The 15,066-nt window shown below is 39.0% G+C and overlaps 3 protein-coding genes across 4 annotated transcripts; 2 read left to right on the top strand and 1 right to left on the bottom strand.

The window, feature by feature from the left end:
* Window positions 1–581: 581 nt before the first annotated feature.
* On the bottom strand, window positions 582–1,836 carry LOC140791752 (PRA1 family protein F3-like). The gene has a single exon (XM_073142400.1). It carries the CDS (start codon window positions 1,473–1,475, stop codon window positions 885–887), a length of 591 nt encoding a protein of 196 aa, XP_072998501.1. The 5' UTR covers window positions 1,476–1,836; the 3' UTR covers window positions 582–884.
* A 1,744-nt stretch (window positions 1,837–3,580) lies between these two features.
* Window positions 3,581–5,831, top strand: LOC140793037 (uncharacterized). Its single transcript, XM_073144370.1, has one exon. The coding sequence runs from the start codon at window positions 3,834–3,836 to the stop codon at window positions 5,346–5,348; it is 1,515 nt and encodes a 504-aa protein (XP_073000471.1). The 5' UTR covers window positions 3,581–3,833; the 3' UTR covers window positions 5,349–5,831.
* A 5,217-nt stretch (window positions 5,832–11,048) lies between these two features.
* Window positions 11,049–12,541, top strand: LOC140792583 (protein CYTOKININ-RESPONSIVE GATA TRANSCRIPTION FACTOR 1-like). Of its 2 annotated transcripts, none has more exons than XM_073143661.1 (3): window positions 11,049–11,246; window positions 11,361–11,726; window positions 11,820–12,541. In XM_073143661.1, the coding sequence occupies exons 1-3, from the start codon at window positions 11,124–11,126 to the stop codon at window positions 12,156–12,158; spliced, it is 828 nt and encodes a 275-aa protein (XP_072999762.1). In that variant the 5' UTR covers window positions 11,049–11,123; the 3' UTR covers window positions 12,159–12,541. The 2 variants fall into 2 exon arrangements, with proteins under 2 accessions (XP_072999762.1, XP_072999761.1); XM_073143660.1 differs by having other exon boundaries at window positions 11,349–11,726.
* Window positions 12,542–15,066: the final 2,525 nt, after the last annotated feature.

Genomic DNA, 15,066 nt, shown 5'->3' with positions numbered 1-15,066 from the left:
GGTAGAATTAGTAGATTTCTTCTCTATGACCAAGAAGATTATTAAATTAATATCAACTCTAAATAATTATTGTTGAAAAAATAATTTAGTAATCAGCAGTGGCTTAGCTCTATTAATAGTTTAGCGGTACGATTGGTTTAGGAAAGCAATTCGACGTGATAGCTTAAAGCAATATCTCAATAGTATTTTATTTGACGACGTATACGACTTAAAATTATACGACTTAATATATTCGCTAAAACTTAATAAAACTTAGTACTTTTGTATCGACGGATATTTAGCTCTTTATTCAACTTATATCTGACATTCGGTGTCTTAAACATTAAAGAAAACTTTAAATAACTATTAGGAGAAAAAATTATTTATAATTTAGTGACTTAATTCAACACAATGGTGTGGTTAATTTAAAAAAGCAACTCACCTCTCGAAGCAGCACCGCACTCTATTTAAAGTCTAGAGTAAAAGACTAAGTATATTAATTAAAATTTGATAAAGCTAAGGGTATTTATATGTAAAGAAGGTTGGCCTACTATTGAATAATAAAAAAAAACAAGAAGAAAAAAACTTCACAGTTCGTTCAATGAATCAATTGAAGGCTTGCTTCATCCTTTACCAATGACTTCATCCTCTCTCTCCATAATTGGAGAATAAAAGAAGAGCAATCTAACAATTTGAAGATTTCATCATGCACAAAAGGAAAGGATAGAAAAAAAAAACAGACGAATTTCGTGCTGCTAATCTGTTTGAGTCCTCGAAGAGAAAGGAAAGGGAACAAGAACTTTGCCCATAACAATCACACGAACAGAAACCATAGAGACATAACCACAAACATCTGGTGTTCAATTCAAATCCATAGAAATAAACGTCAACTAGACAGAACCTTATTACGATTTCGACAACGGAGAACCCGCGCGCACTTCCCCAACAGGCACATACCACCTCCCCGGCCCTGCGGTCTCCTCATCCATATACAAGTCCTCCGTCTTTCTCATCGCCGCGTGCACCGCCACGAGCACCAATCCGACCAGAAGCGATACCAAGATGTTGACCGTGGCATTCGTGAGCAAGAGCAACACGAGGGTTACCACCGAGAGGACGATGAGCACGATGCGATCACCGATCACGCGCCCGAAGACGACGAGAGGCTCGTCACGGAGGAAGTAGAGGAAGAGCCAGGCGACCATGGCGGCGATGAAGACGATGAGGGAGATGGGGTGCCAGATGAGGCTGACGAAAACGACGAGGAGGACGACGATGGCGTAGTTCATGGCGAAGTAGTCCATGTTCGTCCGGATCCGGAGGTAGGCCTCGCCGAGGCTCAGCGGGAGCCCAAAAGCATGGCGATCGACGAGCTCCCGCCACGGGCGCCGAGTGGCGAGGGCAGAGCGGCCTCGCTCCTTCGCGCGAGAGATGAAGTCGAGGGAGGACGACGGCGCCGGAGAAGAGGAGGTCGGAATCGTGCCATAGGTCGTCATGGCAAGCAAGATCTGAGAGGGATTCAAGAAGGAGATCCGATTGGTTCGAGAAAAGGTAGGACTTTTTAGGTCTCTCTCTCTCTGGAAGGGGAAGAAGAGGGGGTTAGGGATTAAATCATTTGGAGGATTAGGTGGGGAAGTTATTGGTACATTATTGTTAGGGATAAGATATATTTATATATAGTAGAGAAGGGGCCGGCACGAGGTCCAGATAGAGATATGTCCGTGCGACGTAATGCAAAGGGAAACCAAATTTATATTATCCCCAGGATTGTCCCCCGTCCTCCCTTGTAAGTTATAACCATTAACCACTGGGGTGTGTAAGTGTAACCAACCCCCCCATCTATGATCAAAAGTTTATTCTAATTTTGAGCTTATTTTGCTTCGAGTCAACCGCCCGTTACAACAAGATGATCTTAAATCTACCTTCCAACTGACAATCTTTATCTCAATTTGGTCGAGTTTCAATTGAGTCTAATTTGAGCTTAGATAGTGACAGAGGATATTTAGACACATAATAGTTTTCAAATAATTATGTTGATTAAGTAGATCAATTGTTCTACCAACGGATCAAATATATTTAATTGCTAAAAAGTTTGTGGAAAAAATTGATCAAGCATGTACGTTTTTGCAGCTCATTAAAACATTTGAAAATGGCTTGAAATATGTTATGAATAGGTGGTTAGAGCTGGTCGATCAAGTTGAGTTATGATTAGGTTAGTCGGAGTCATGAACTCACTTGGTGAGTTAGTTTAGCTAGTTAAATCTAGTATAGAATTGCTTGGAAGGCAAGTCATCTAAAATGATATAACCATTATAAATGAGGTGTCGTAAGCACCCCGAGACATCAAGAAAATTTTCTTTCTCTCTCACCCCCCTAACTGCAATTCTTACCTTAGCTTATCTCCCTCCAAATTTTCTCAACCATTATCCAATCGAAACCTCTTCGACCTCAAGCCCCACAAGAAGTCATCTCCCTTACCTTGACCCTCACCATAACCTCACTAGCCCGCAACAGCGTCAGTCACTACAAAATACAAATTGAGAGGAAAGTCGAACGACATAAGTTCAACACTTAGTTATAAGAGTAAACAACACTATAATAAAAACATAATATCAAGCCCTAATATATAACTAACAAACATCCTCTCAGCTTCTCAATGAAATATCCTACAAAAAAAAAATTTATGGAAGCCAAGTATTTTAATTTTTAGGTGTGACAGAGTATTAGTAGCCAAGGATAATACCATAAATCAAGTTCCTTTGCTATTAAGAAAGAAAGAAAGAGATCTTTCTATAATAAAAAAAAAACCCTCTTTAATTTGTCTTCTGATCACAGGTAGTATTTAATTTGTCAATTTAGTTGAGATAATGCTATATTAATGCGGCTCTCTTTCTCTTTCTGCCGACTAAAAATCTGAAACCGTGACCAATCTTCCTTTATATTGTTCCATGAAGTCAGCTTGAAGGTCAATTCTGTAACTAGCTAAATAGCTACATTGGTGAGGATGAAATAAATAGAGCCCATAGCTCTAAGCCCGGCCCATTTAATGGCAGTCCACGGCCCAGTTATTTTGGCACTGAAGTCGGCAAATCTCCCGAACACGCCGCCGATACTAGAAACTTCGTTTGATAACAAGTGGCCCGATTAGCACGTGCTCGAAAGATTTCAAATCCCTGCGAGGTTGCAAAGAAAGACATCATTAGCACGTGAGAAAATGTTCGTTTTTTCTTCCATCTTTTTTTTTTTTCTTTCTATTATTAGAATCTCGTCGCCATCTAATCTATTCTAGAGCTACACTAAGCATTTCGTTCAATGATTGAGAAAATTGAATCTAAGATATTGGCCGATGTGTTTCTGATGCAAACTATACACTTGTATGCTTAAATTCAACAATTATTAGAAAGCGAGAGCGACCGAACTGGAGCAGATCCATCAACAGCACAGAGGGCAGGAACTTGCTACTTGGTGGCAGCTTTCCATTGGCTCCCAAATGGTACAAAAGATTTAGGCACTGCAGAGGATCAGCTGCACTCCTAATGGGAGTGCTCGTGCGACGCACTGCACGTTTCAGATGGAGTTTGGGTAGGAGAAACCTCGCTTTATTCGACCTATCGCGAATAAAAACATGGGATAGGAGATCGGTTGCGGGATATTCCTGAAACTATTCCAATATCGGGCGATATTCCACTCCTTGTACGACTATTCCCATCAACAACTACGAGTCAACCACTCTATTCCACCCACAGCTCACGCCTCACAGTCCGTCTTTCCAGATCCCAATATACTTCTCTCTTCTGCAACCAGGACCCAGTACGATCCTTGAGAGTTGAGAAACCAAAAAGGAGCCACCTTTAATGGCTTCCTTCACGTTATCCATCTCCACCCCTTCTCCCAAAGAACCCACCTCTACCAACGTCGAAGAAGACCACCCGAACCCCACCACGGCTCTCCTCTCCGCATCTTCCGTTAAGCCCACTTCGTCTTCTCGCTCCCCTTCCGCTCTCCTCTTCTCCTTCCTTGTGATCACCACTTGCGTTGCCATTGCCACCGCCGCCGGATTCGCCTTCCTCTTCTTCAACTCCTCCTCGAATCATTCGCCCGACTTATCCGGAGCCAGCTCTAACGCCGTCTCTGATCCACCTTTGCAACCCCAACCGGCGGAACCGACCGCTCGTCCCCTGGCCAAGCTCAAGCGCCCGGTTGTAATCCTCGTTTCTTCTGATGGGTTTCGATTTGGGTACCAGTTTAAGACCCCAACGCCCAGTATCCATCGGTTGATCGCGAATGGGACCGAAGCTGAGATGGGTCTAATCCCAGTTTTCCCCACTCTTACGTTTCCCAACCACTACTCCATCGTCACAGGCCTCTACCCTTCGTTCCATGGCATCATCAACAACCACTTCGTTGATCCGGAGACTGGGGAGGTGTTCACTATGTCCAGCCACCAGCCGAAGTGGTGGCTTGGAGAACCGCTTTGGGAGACGGTTGTGGACCAGGGATTCATTGCCGCCACTTACTTTTGGCCCGGCTCCGAGGTAAGCAAAGGTTCTTGGAATTGCCCTCCTAAGTATTGCCGCCATTATGATGGCTCTGTGCCATTTGAGCAAAGAGTGGATACTGTTTTGAGCTACTTCGATCTACCAAGTGATGAAATCCCCGTGTTTTTTACTCTCTATTTTGAGGACCCAGATCACCAGGGCCATCAAGTCGGTCCCGATGATCCCGAGATCACAGCCGCAGTATCCCGGATCGATGACATGATTGGTAGATTGATTGGGGGATTGGAAAAGAGAGGAATTTTTGAGGATGTGAGTATAATCTTGTTAGGGGATCATGGAATGGTAGGTACTTGTGATAAAAAACTGATTTTTCTTGATGATTTATCTCCATGGATAAAAATTCCACATGATTGGGTTCAATCTACTACCCCGTTGCTTGCAATTCGGCCTCCAGATGGTATCTCAACGTCTGAAGTTGTAGCCAAGATGAATGAAGGATTGAGCTCAGGGAAGGTTGAGAATGGGAATTATCTTAAAATCTTCCTTAAAGAGGATTTGCCCGGTCGTCTGCATTATTCTGCAAGTTATAGGATTCCTCCAGTCATTGGAATGTTGGAAGAAGGTTACAAGGTGGAGTTGAAGAGGACGAAGAGAAATGAGTGCGGAGGAGCTCATGGTTATGACAACAAGTTCTTCTCAATGAGGACTATCTTTATAGCCCATGGACCTCAGTTTGAGAGAGGCAGGAAAGTGCCATCTTTTGAGAATGTGGAGATATACAATTTGATTGCTTCCATTCTTAAGTTAAATGGAGCTCCAAACAATGGCTCGGCTTCATTTCCTGGTTCAATTCTGCTATCAAGTGCTTAATGCATAAAATGAGGGGTAAGCTGAATGGAGAATAGACCACTTCGACCATCAACCTGGTATAGCTGTAGAGTTCTACAAATGTCAGGAGTAATTCCCAATATCAGGGTCCAGAATTCAGTAATAAGAGAAATGATTATAGCATTTGCTTGCACCATTGAGACTGCTGATGTCAGTAATAACACAAAGGGCTTCAACTATCTGACCAGAGGGTTCTGAGAGGCATCTAATCTATCTTGTGCTGCCTTGCATGTTCTTATGTGAGACATATGTTGGAGTTGCTCTGCTGTGAGTCTGTGACCCATTATATTGTGATAGCCTACCCACTGTTCTTCATGCTATTGATTGTTCTCAGAATATCTTGAGATGCTTCTCTTGTCTATCAGAGCTATTATAGAAACTGATAATTTCCGGTTGAAACAAATACTTCTTGTTGCCATTGGACATCTAAGATTCATTTATGGTATCTGGCCATGATTTTAGAAAGTATTCTCTTTATGTTGGTATATTGTCTAATATCTCCTCTAATTTGTTGTTTCTGTGGTGTCTTCAATATGTGGGACAATAAAGGCCTCTGTATTGTCCAAAGTCACCTTATAGGTACTGTCTTTTTTCAACATGATCATTTGGTTTCATTGTGTTTTTTTAACTTATTCATTTCTCTTGGTAATATTTGCAACTAAAGCAATACAATTGTATCTTCTTCAGATACAAATATAAATTCGTAGTTGAATTTCTTGTTAGCTAATGTTTTAAAATTAAGCATAGTGCTGTGATTTTGCTTTTGTGTGTCGAAGACATCGAAGAAAAGTTCTAGCCTTTTTCGTAAGCTTCTTATGACAGGCCACAGGTGAGATGCAGGTCGTAATCTAACATCAGTAACTTCAATGAAACAGGGCTGCGGCCTTTTGGTCAAAAAAATAAAATAAAAAATCTAACATCACTAATGGGTTATAACTTACAAGCATCTGAATGATGAATATATCTGGTGTCCATCATACTGATATATGACAAAACCTTTGTTTTGATTTGAAAACATTAGGAATATTCATTCAGAGTAAATCATTTTACCATATATGCAGGAAAAATGGAATATTTTTTCTGCCTTTCTTCTCCTTGCTAGTGGTTGTGAATTGTATTCAATGATGCAATTTCTTCTCATAAAGAGATGAGACTTATTGTATATGCATGAAAAATGGAATATTTTTCTGCTTTTCTTCTCCTAGCTGGTGGTTGTGAATTGTATTCAATGATGCAATTTCTTCTGATACAGAGATGAGACTTACTGTAAGTAGAATGGCTCACACTAAGACAAGTCTGCTTCATCTTAATTTTGTTCCTGTCCTCCATGGAACCTGCACACTGAAATTTTGTGGCTCTGAGCAATCCATATGACTTGGATTTTTGTGTTCAAAAGTTCATATATGTACAGAATGTAAAGAATGATGCAGATAATATTGACTTGAATACTGAATCATGTGGTTAGTTATTAGGAATTACCAGGTTAGTGGTTCATAGGATATTAGGATATTAAAGCCACCATTTATATTTTCACTTCATGGCTATAATTTAGTGTTTGCATATTCTAGCTTCAAGTTATTATGGCAGGGAAGTCTCTCTTTCACGAGAGGTCTTTTTTCTGTTCCTGAGTCTGCCTGAAACTTCATGCAGGAATGCTCTCCAGGTTGTTCATGCATATGTAAAGCATAATAACATACTAGTACTTGAAACTTTCTGAAAACTGCCTCTGAAACTAAGTCCACCAGTCATCGTCTAAATTTTGATGGTGTCATTTTCGGTGAGGAAGAAATTAGTAACTTCCTGAATATTGTAACAAAGTCAAGGGAGAATGTTATTAAAATGTTTAAACAAAACATGGATAAGAATTTGCCAAAGAAGGGAGATAACACCGTAAGAACCGACATAAGTACCTTCTTGGTTGGAATATGAAGAACATGAATTAACTCGCATGAAAGGCTGTCCTAAGACAATCGGACAATTGCCGTTAAGAACATAAAACTTGTTCTCTTTCATAATTACTGCACTTGAATTTGGTTGTCTTTTGCAGGAAGAACACCAAGAGGTTGTTAACATAAAGAAGCAAAAAAGAGGAGACCAAACTCACATTAGATGAATACAAGTCTAAGGAATTTACAAAATGTGTAAGCATGACTACCTTTGAATCTATCATAGGCTTAATTGTAGTACATCCGACAGACTCTTTATTACTTAAACCAGCTGTGTAAATGTTATGTATCTACTGTTATTAAGGCTATCATCGATCAGACTTTGCAACTCGGTAATGTTGTTAGTCATATCCAAAGGTATGGACTAAAATATCTGTATGGTGTCACTGGACTGTGCTGTTGGAGAATTCAGAGAAATTGTAGACATGAACTGGCATATGGCTTTGTGATTACCTTGTTCAGGGTTATGTTGTTCCAAAAGAATTTAATGTCATGGCCTACTTCCAAGCAGTGCAGCTGGATCCTTCCTCGTTTGAGGACCCTCATCATTTCAATCCTTGGAGATGGCTCGTGAGTTTTAGAACTCAGTATGTCAGATTGAACTAGTTGTAGTGATCAACTTGATGAATTTTACACCACTTGATGCTCTGTTGTGCAGAACTCAGCTGGCCTAAAGAAGACAATTTTACACCACTTGAGGATTGAACCTATGCCCAGAGCAAGAGATTACAAGGTTGAAGATGTCACTGAAGTATGACGACTGGGATGCTTGCAGAGCCTGACTATCCAATGAGTGCCCCCTTCATCAACTCCGATACCAGTCTACCGATCAAAGTTCGTGGGATATCATATTAGAAGACAAATGTCTAACGAGTGATCTTAAAGTACTAGTTAATCTAGTCATTGAGCAAGTTTCTTCTACTCAGGTTGAAATGAGATCAAATAAGATAAAAATGAAGAATAACAAGATCTCTTGCAATGAGCTAGGCCTAAGCTTATTATACATAAGCAAAGGATATAAACAACATGTGTCTAGATCTTACTTGCAAGAGAACAAATGATTGTGTAAATGATCAGTTGTCATAACTGAAAGAAAAAATAATAATAACAAGATCACACAGACAGGGGGGGCCATCGAATCCACAGAATCCAGTAGGCCCAACTTTCTTCTTGGTCCCTTTCCTAATTTGGCCTCTTGCATGGCCCCCCCTCTCTTCTCCTTCCACTTTCCTTCCAATTTCAATGTTTAGCCAAACAAATTAAATGTCTGTTTTTTTAATCACCTGAACTACTAATCTTGCAAGATGCCAGTAGATTTATTATGTGGAGAGATGGTATGTATGATCGGTAAAATGACAGTAAATAGAACGGCCTACGCATGAAGACAATCTTGCATTATGGTGGTCCTTCTAAGCTGATGTAGATGATAAAATTTTGGCAGCTCATCCACTATGTCCATGTTTAGTGCGAGTTTCTTGATCATGTGACTTGTGATCTAGGTGCTTTGAAAGGCTTCCTTTGTGGGGATTTATAATGTACTTTCGTCCTTTCTATTCTCAATTTAAATTCTACTAACTTCGATATCTAGAGATAAAGGGAATTCTATCAAATCAGACTAACAAGTGGTCCAAGGTCTGATTACTACATTGAGAGACCATCTGACAACAAAAAAAAAAAAATTCCCTCTTTCTTCTGAACTTAGCATTAGAAGTTTTAATTGCTTAATTGGGATTGAGTTCCATATAAGAGGATCTGAAATGGATCAAATCTCAGGGGAAGTTTTGTTTTTGTATCATGTAAAGATGGTTTCTGATAAAGCTATGGCATCTGAGGAGTGCTGATTGGTTTTCTGAGTTTGTTGGTCATTGAATTGATGTTGTCTTCTCCCTGCTGCTCTGCATAGCTTCTGATATGAGATATTTACTAGAAGACAGTCAAATCTGCCACTTCTCAGGTTATGTCAACTATAACATATACACTGTAGCTTCCCACATGCTCATTACCTATTAACCTAGGTTCAGAATCCATTTAGGTCAATCTTGGACCTCATCTTATGCTCCATTACCTCTTGCTTCTCTGGCATTGCATCTATCTATGCCCTGCACTTCAACACCTACTAAGATTTCCTATGTTTTTTCAGTACAGTGAAATGGTGTTGAGTTAACTAAACACACCCTCGGAGAGAAGTAAAATAAGATAACAAGAAGCCTTAAAAAATCCTCAAAATTATGGGGTGTAACGTAGAAAAATGTGGCCTTAGTTGAACCATAAGTCTAGTCACACAAATCTATCTATCTATCTATCTAGTATTTGAAAAAAAAAAATTGAAGAGAGTCCTTGGAGGCGTGTGTCCTCCTGGACCACGTATTTTTGCTCCTGTGCCAAAATAGTACTGGATTAAGACATTGATCACCTAAAACAATTAAGTTTGTCCTCATTTATCTACAATGTAAGGGTGCATAAACAATTGAGAAAATTTCCACATCTTTATTTTTATTCTATTTCTGTGGTGGTGGTTATTATTGCATCTCTGCCTATTAACTTGTAAGATTCCTAGGTTTAGATTCTTTTGCATGCTAGCATTTAAAAGTGAACTCGAGTTATTTGATGGCTACTATTCTTTTTGAATAATATTATGGCCACAAACACTTTATCTTTTAATGTGACAGTGGCGATTATAAGATAGAGAGATAGAAGTTATTAAAGATTAATAAATTGATAAGTCATGCTGTTTGTAGAATATCTATAAAATGTTTGTAATAGTTACTTTCCTTCTCTACTAGAGAAAATGGGTTGTTTTAATTATGAGATAGATAGAGAGATCTCAAGGGAGAAAGATCTAGAGAGAGAGAGAGGGTCCATGTAGCATGGAGAGGAATGTCTTGTAGCACCAACCAATGCCACTTTGGATTTGCAGACCCTTCTGAAAGTTACACTTTCTTGGACTCACTCCACAATTGATCCCTATGCCTTAAAATATTTTGGCATTGAAAACTTTCACCATCATCATCATCTCTCTATGCCCAAGAGTGATTCAAACACCTTATACGTATCCATCCTAGATATCATTCAAATCCATCACACTTCCCCCCAAATTAAGGGGACAATGTTATCTAGGTACTGTCCATCTAAAAAGCATGAAGCAGATATATGTTCATCAAACCATTTCAATAACAACGAGGTAAAACCCCAAAGGCAGTAGAGTGGGATAAAAGTCTCTATGCAAAGAGGTCACGAGTGTAAACAAATAACCCCAGTTGTATGGGCTCATCTGAATGGAAGTATATGAGTTTAATGGATGATATATCTCTTTCAAGTAACCAGGCAGAAGAGACCTAGCCGTTTTTCTTTTTCCTGGGTCTTCTCCTTTCCCAGTGAATGGCAAAATCTAAAGTTAGATTTAGCTTGGTTGGATGAAGGGCTAGTCCTGTCTCTTAGCCTGCCCTAGCATTTAATGCCCTTTTGGCTAGAGAGAGAGAGAGAGATGGCTTCAAGCAAAACCCCATAATAATTTTCAGAGACACCTGCAAGGGGGGGTGATGACCAAGTTGGAATTTAATGTACAGTGGAATACATTAAACTTTTTAGCCATTCCTTTTGTGCTATGTGATGTCTCTCTCGTGCTAGTAAAAAGGATCACGTGAATTCCTTTCTGAAGACCCCCCTCATTGGGTTTTTGTGTGTGTGTGTGTGTGTGTGGTTATTTTTCTCTTATAAAAAGGGAGTTCTCTCTCTTTATGACACTACTTTGATCAAAATCCTAGTCCTTTTTGTTAGTTGCCCTTTTCAACTCTCCTTCTCTAGATTCTATATGAGCCATATTTATACTATCCCTCTAGTAGAGGGAGATCAATATGATCGTCAAACTCATACTCCTCCATTGCCATATAACTTCTTCTACCAAGAAGCAAATGATGGAGTACAACAAAAGGAGGTAACCAATCTAATATTTTTTCCCCCTTAGTTCTTACAATATGTGATATGAAAAGAAAAAAGTAATGATAAGTGCATGATCTATTCGTCTAACTCCTTGTAGCCTGATGAGCAGCATATGATGGTGAGTGGATCAAGTGATGGGCTAGTGTTGTTCCCTACCAATGAGAGCAGTAACAGCAACGATATAGTGAAGCAATCTTTGGGTGATCCATATGTTGTAGACAAAGATCTGCATGGCAGCAATAAGTGGATGTCTTCCAAGATGAGATTTATCAAGAAGATGATGAAATTTAAACCGCGAAGAAATATGCAAGTACTAGTTCAGGATCAAGAAGGTGAAGTACTCGGTCGCAATGGAAGCATAAACAACGACAAGAACAGTAACAATAATAATTCTCCGATTGGTATCATTAGAGTGTGCTCAGATTGCAACACGACGAAGACTCCTCTATGGAGAAGTGGCCCTCGAGGCCCCAAGGTATGGAAAATTTTCCGACACATGCAAATCATCTTGTTCATTCCTAGTTACTTATAACCTCAACTGCTCCATCTTAACATATCCATGGTGCAGTCTCTTTGCAACGCTTGCGGGATAAGGCAAAGGAAGGCGCGAAGAGCCTTGGCAGCAGCTGCTGCTGCTGCTGCTAATGGCGGATTGATTCGTAGTGATACACACAGCAAGGTGAAGAAGGAGAAGAGAGCAGATCATGATGTGGATCGCACTGTTCCATTCAAGAAACGGTGCAAGAACTTTCCTGATCGTAGTAGTTCTGATCAAATCAATGCTTGTTTCGCCGACGACGTGACGATAAATTTGAGCAAGAATTCGTCTTTCCATCGCGTTTTCCCGCAAGACGAAAGAGATGCAGCGATCCTGCTGATGGCTTTATCTTGTGGACCGATTTCATAGTTGAGGTAGTCCTTTCGTTATGACTTATGAGTGTACTAATTAATAATATGCTTGTGGTGTGATAGGAAGTAGGAGGAATAAACTGAGATAGTTAAATGATGAGAGAGATTTTTCTTCTTCTTCTTCTTCTTCTTCTTCTTCTTTTTAAGTTCATGTAGTAGAGTGATTCCTATTATTGTGTTCTTTTGTTGGTTTTTGTAGTAGAGTTTGTAGAGTGATCGATTAATGTGTAATGTTCTTGGCTTATTATTGATCATCATCAATGCATGAGTTCTTTCCTTCTGTTGTAACTTAACATCTGGTGAATTATAAGTTTTGTATAGTAGTAGCTAATGCAGAAGCTATTTGTTGGGAAATGAAGTCCAGATGCATACCCCATTAAATCATGATTCCAAGAAATGTTTGTCGACTAGCATTGCAATGTTTGTCGAGTAACATGACATAAGTCCAGTAAGTTTTTAGTGCTATTATCTTTATAAAGATGTTGTCCAACATCTATATCTATATCTATATATGACCCATAACCAAAGGAATGGGCTTAAATCATACTATAATCACTACATTGTTGCTACTTTTTTTTATATATATATATATAACAAAGTTATATAATTTGATATACAGGTACATCATTTGTACTATAAACCCTACGTTAGCAGAAGTCTTGTCTACTAAAATATCTATTCTGATAAGAAATTGGGAAAAAAAAATGGAGTTCTTATCTCAGACCCCACAAATACTTAAAAAAAGAGTCAAAACTCAAACTCAGGATATACTTTGGAGCCATGAATCATCCTGATCCAATGAAATTGACACGACATGATAAGATATCCAACAAACCCACACACAAAAAAAAGAACTATTATTTGAAAATTGTCAAATTGAGAGAAGTAGATATAGATAGGTGTAGATGTTTGGGCTTCTCAGGGTGATCTTTGTCTCCATTTGGGCTCATGGACAGTGCTCTTCTTTTATCCTCACTAGACTCTGCAAGTTGATTCCAAATGCTTGGTTAAAATACTTGATTTTAATCCTTGGTTCCAATTTGCCCAGATGTATGTGTTTCCAGAGACAATTCTTGGATTTTTATTTGGTCAACTTGTGGAGTTAGCAAATGCCACACCTAGGAAGAGAATTAGAGTCAATTCATTCTTTGTCTCCATTTCACCATTTGGCTTAGATTAATTCCTTTTCTTTTCTCTTTCCTGTAATGTGCCGATCAATCCGACGGCCCTAAAGATATCAGATACATGCGATTAATACGTTGGTACAAACCTATTTTTTATCCTATCATGGCTTGCCACTGTAGGATATCCCTACATACGGGTTGCAGAGGATCATCCGCTCCCATGTGAGTAAATGGGCCTGTAGTGGACTGGATCCAGTATCTTGGCCCATTTAAGTACTTGAAACTTTAGAGTATAAGTTTGGGGCACTATAAGTTAAAAACGTCACTTTAATTTTCCATAGATTATAATAATTTACTGAGAAATAATATTTGCTTTGATAGAGGGGAGGTGTCAAAAGATAAGAGCACGGGTATAATAGTTAATTTATTAGAATAATTAAAAAGTTTTTTAGCCTAAAAGGAAATACTACTGCTTCCCTCCACCAGAAAGAAACATTAATGAGATATTAAGAATCTTAGATTTGATAACTATTCACCTAACACAATACTCCATCACAGTTTTATCATCACTCTAATTGCCTTAAGTGGAATACTTTATTAATTAATCAAAGATTAGGCATGATCACCACCTCCAAAGTGTAGTCACTAGGTAGCCCATTGGGGTTGTCAATTTGCCATTGTTTAGTACTAAAATAATTAGCATAATCCTCCAAATTTCCCCATAAAATAATGATCACATCATGGATATCTTTGGCTGGTAGCCAATCAAATCGAGTCATTAAGAGCATCTATCTTTATTGTGTCAGGCTATTGATTAAAGAGAGGAGGATGTGATAAATAAAAACAAAATAAAAGATAAAAAATTAGATAAAAAAATAAAAATAGAGGAGTATGGAGGGGAATTGAAATGGTCACATCATGGGGTTTGATATCCCACCTAACTTTGTACAACTAGTACCAATCCAAGGGTTATCTAACTTTGAAAGAGAAAGGTTACACGAGAGAGGGATTAATTGAATACTAGTGGGGAGGTACCTAGGCAGTAGTAGACTAATTAATCTCAATTATGACAAACAAAAGTTAATCCATAGGCAAATTTTTTTTAATATATATATACACAACAAGTGTTACAAGTATTTGGCAGGATTGGTTGGGGGCTAATTAAAGTCTCTGCTAGAAGAAAAGAGCATCTAACTACCACAATACTACAAAGATTGAGACATGATAGGTACATTGTTAATGTCAGCTTTGGGTCTTGATCACAAAATTAAATTTTTTAATGATGCGAATAAGATTTTCTTTTCTATGCAGTTGCAGTTGAGACATTTAATTTTTTTTTTTTTCATAATATTCTCACTATTTGATGCTGTGTGTAGAGACAATTGGCTATTTTATTCTTCCACTAGAATTCTTACAAGTGGGAGGGTACAAAGCATGTGAAAGGTATACACTAGATTCTCCACAACTTAGGTAGAGTGTCTAACTTGCTAACCCGGACTAAGTGGCACAGTCTGATTGGCTGCATGAAGAGTTCGCACATCCCGGGTTACAGGGAGCGCCACTCCAGTCAATTGGGAATAAGTGACCGGCTAAAAGTGGGCATGTGTCAAAGCAAAAGGAATTTTCCAAAGCAAGGAGATAGTAAGCGAGTTGATAAGAAATATATGCAAAAAAAGACTAATAGCCATAGCCAAAGGGAAAGCCAAAGGAATGGCATTCTAAATTAAGCCCATGCCTTAGCTGCCACATGTGAAGCTTTTCAAACTGAGAAGCTAACTGGTT

This window comes from Typha latifolia, chromosome 7 (genome assembly GCF_019914945.1).
Source record: "Typha latifolia isolate L0001 chromosome 7, TyphaL0001v2, whole genome shotgun sequence".
Taxonomy (NCBI): Eukaryota; Viridiplantae; Streptophyta; class Magnoliopsida; order Poales; family Typhaceae; genus Typha; species Typha latifolia.
This window is presented reverse-complemented; position numbering and strand designations above follow the sequence as displayed.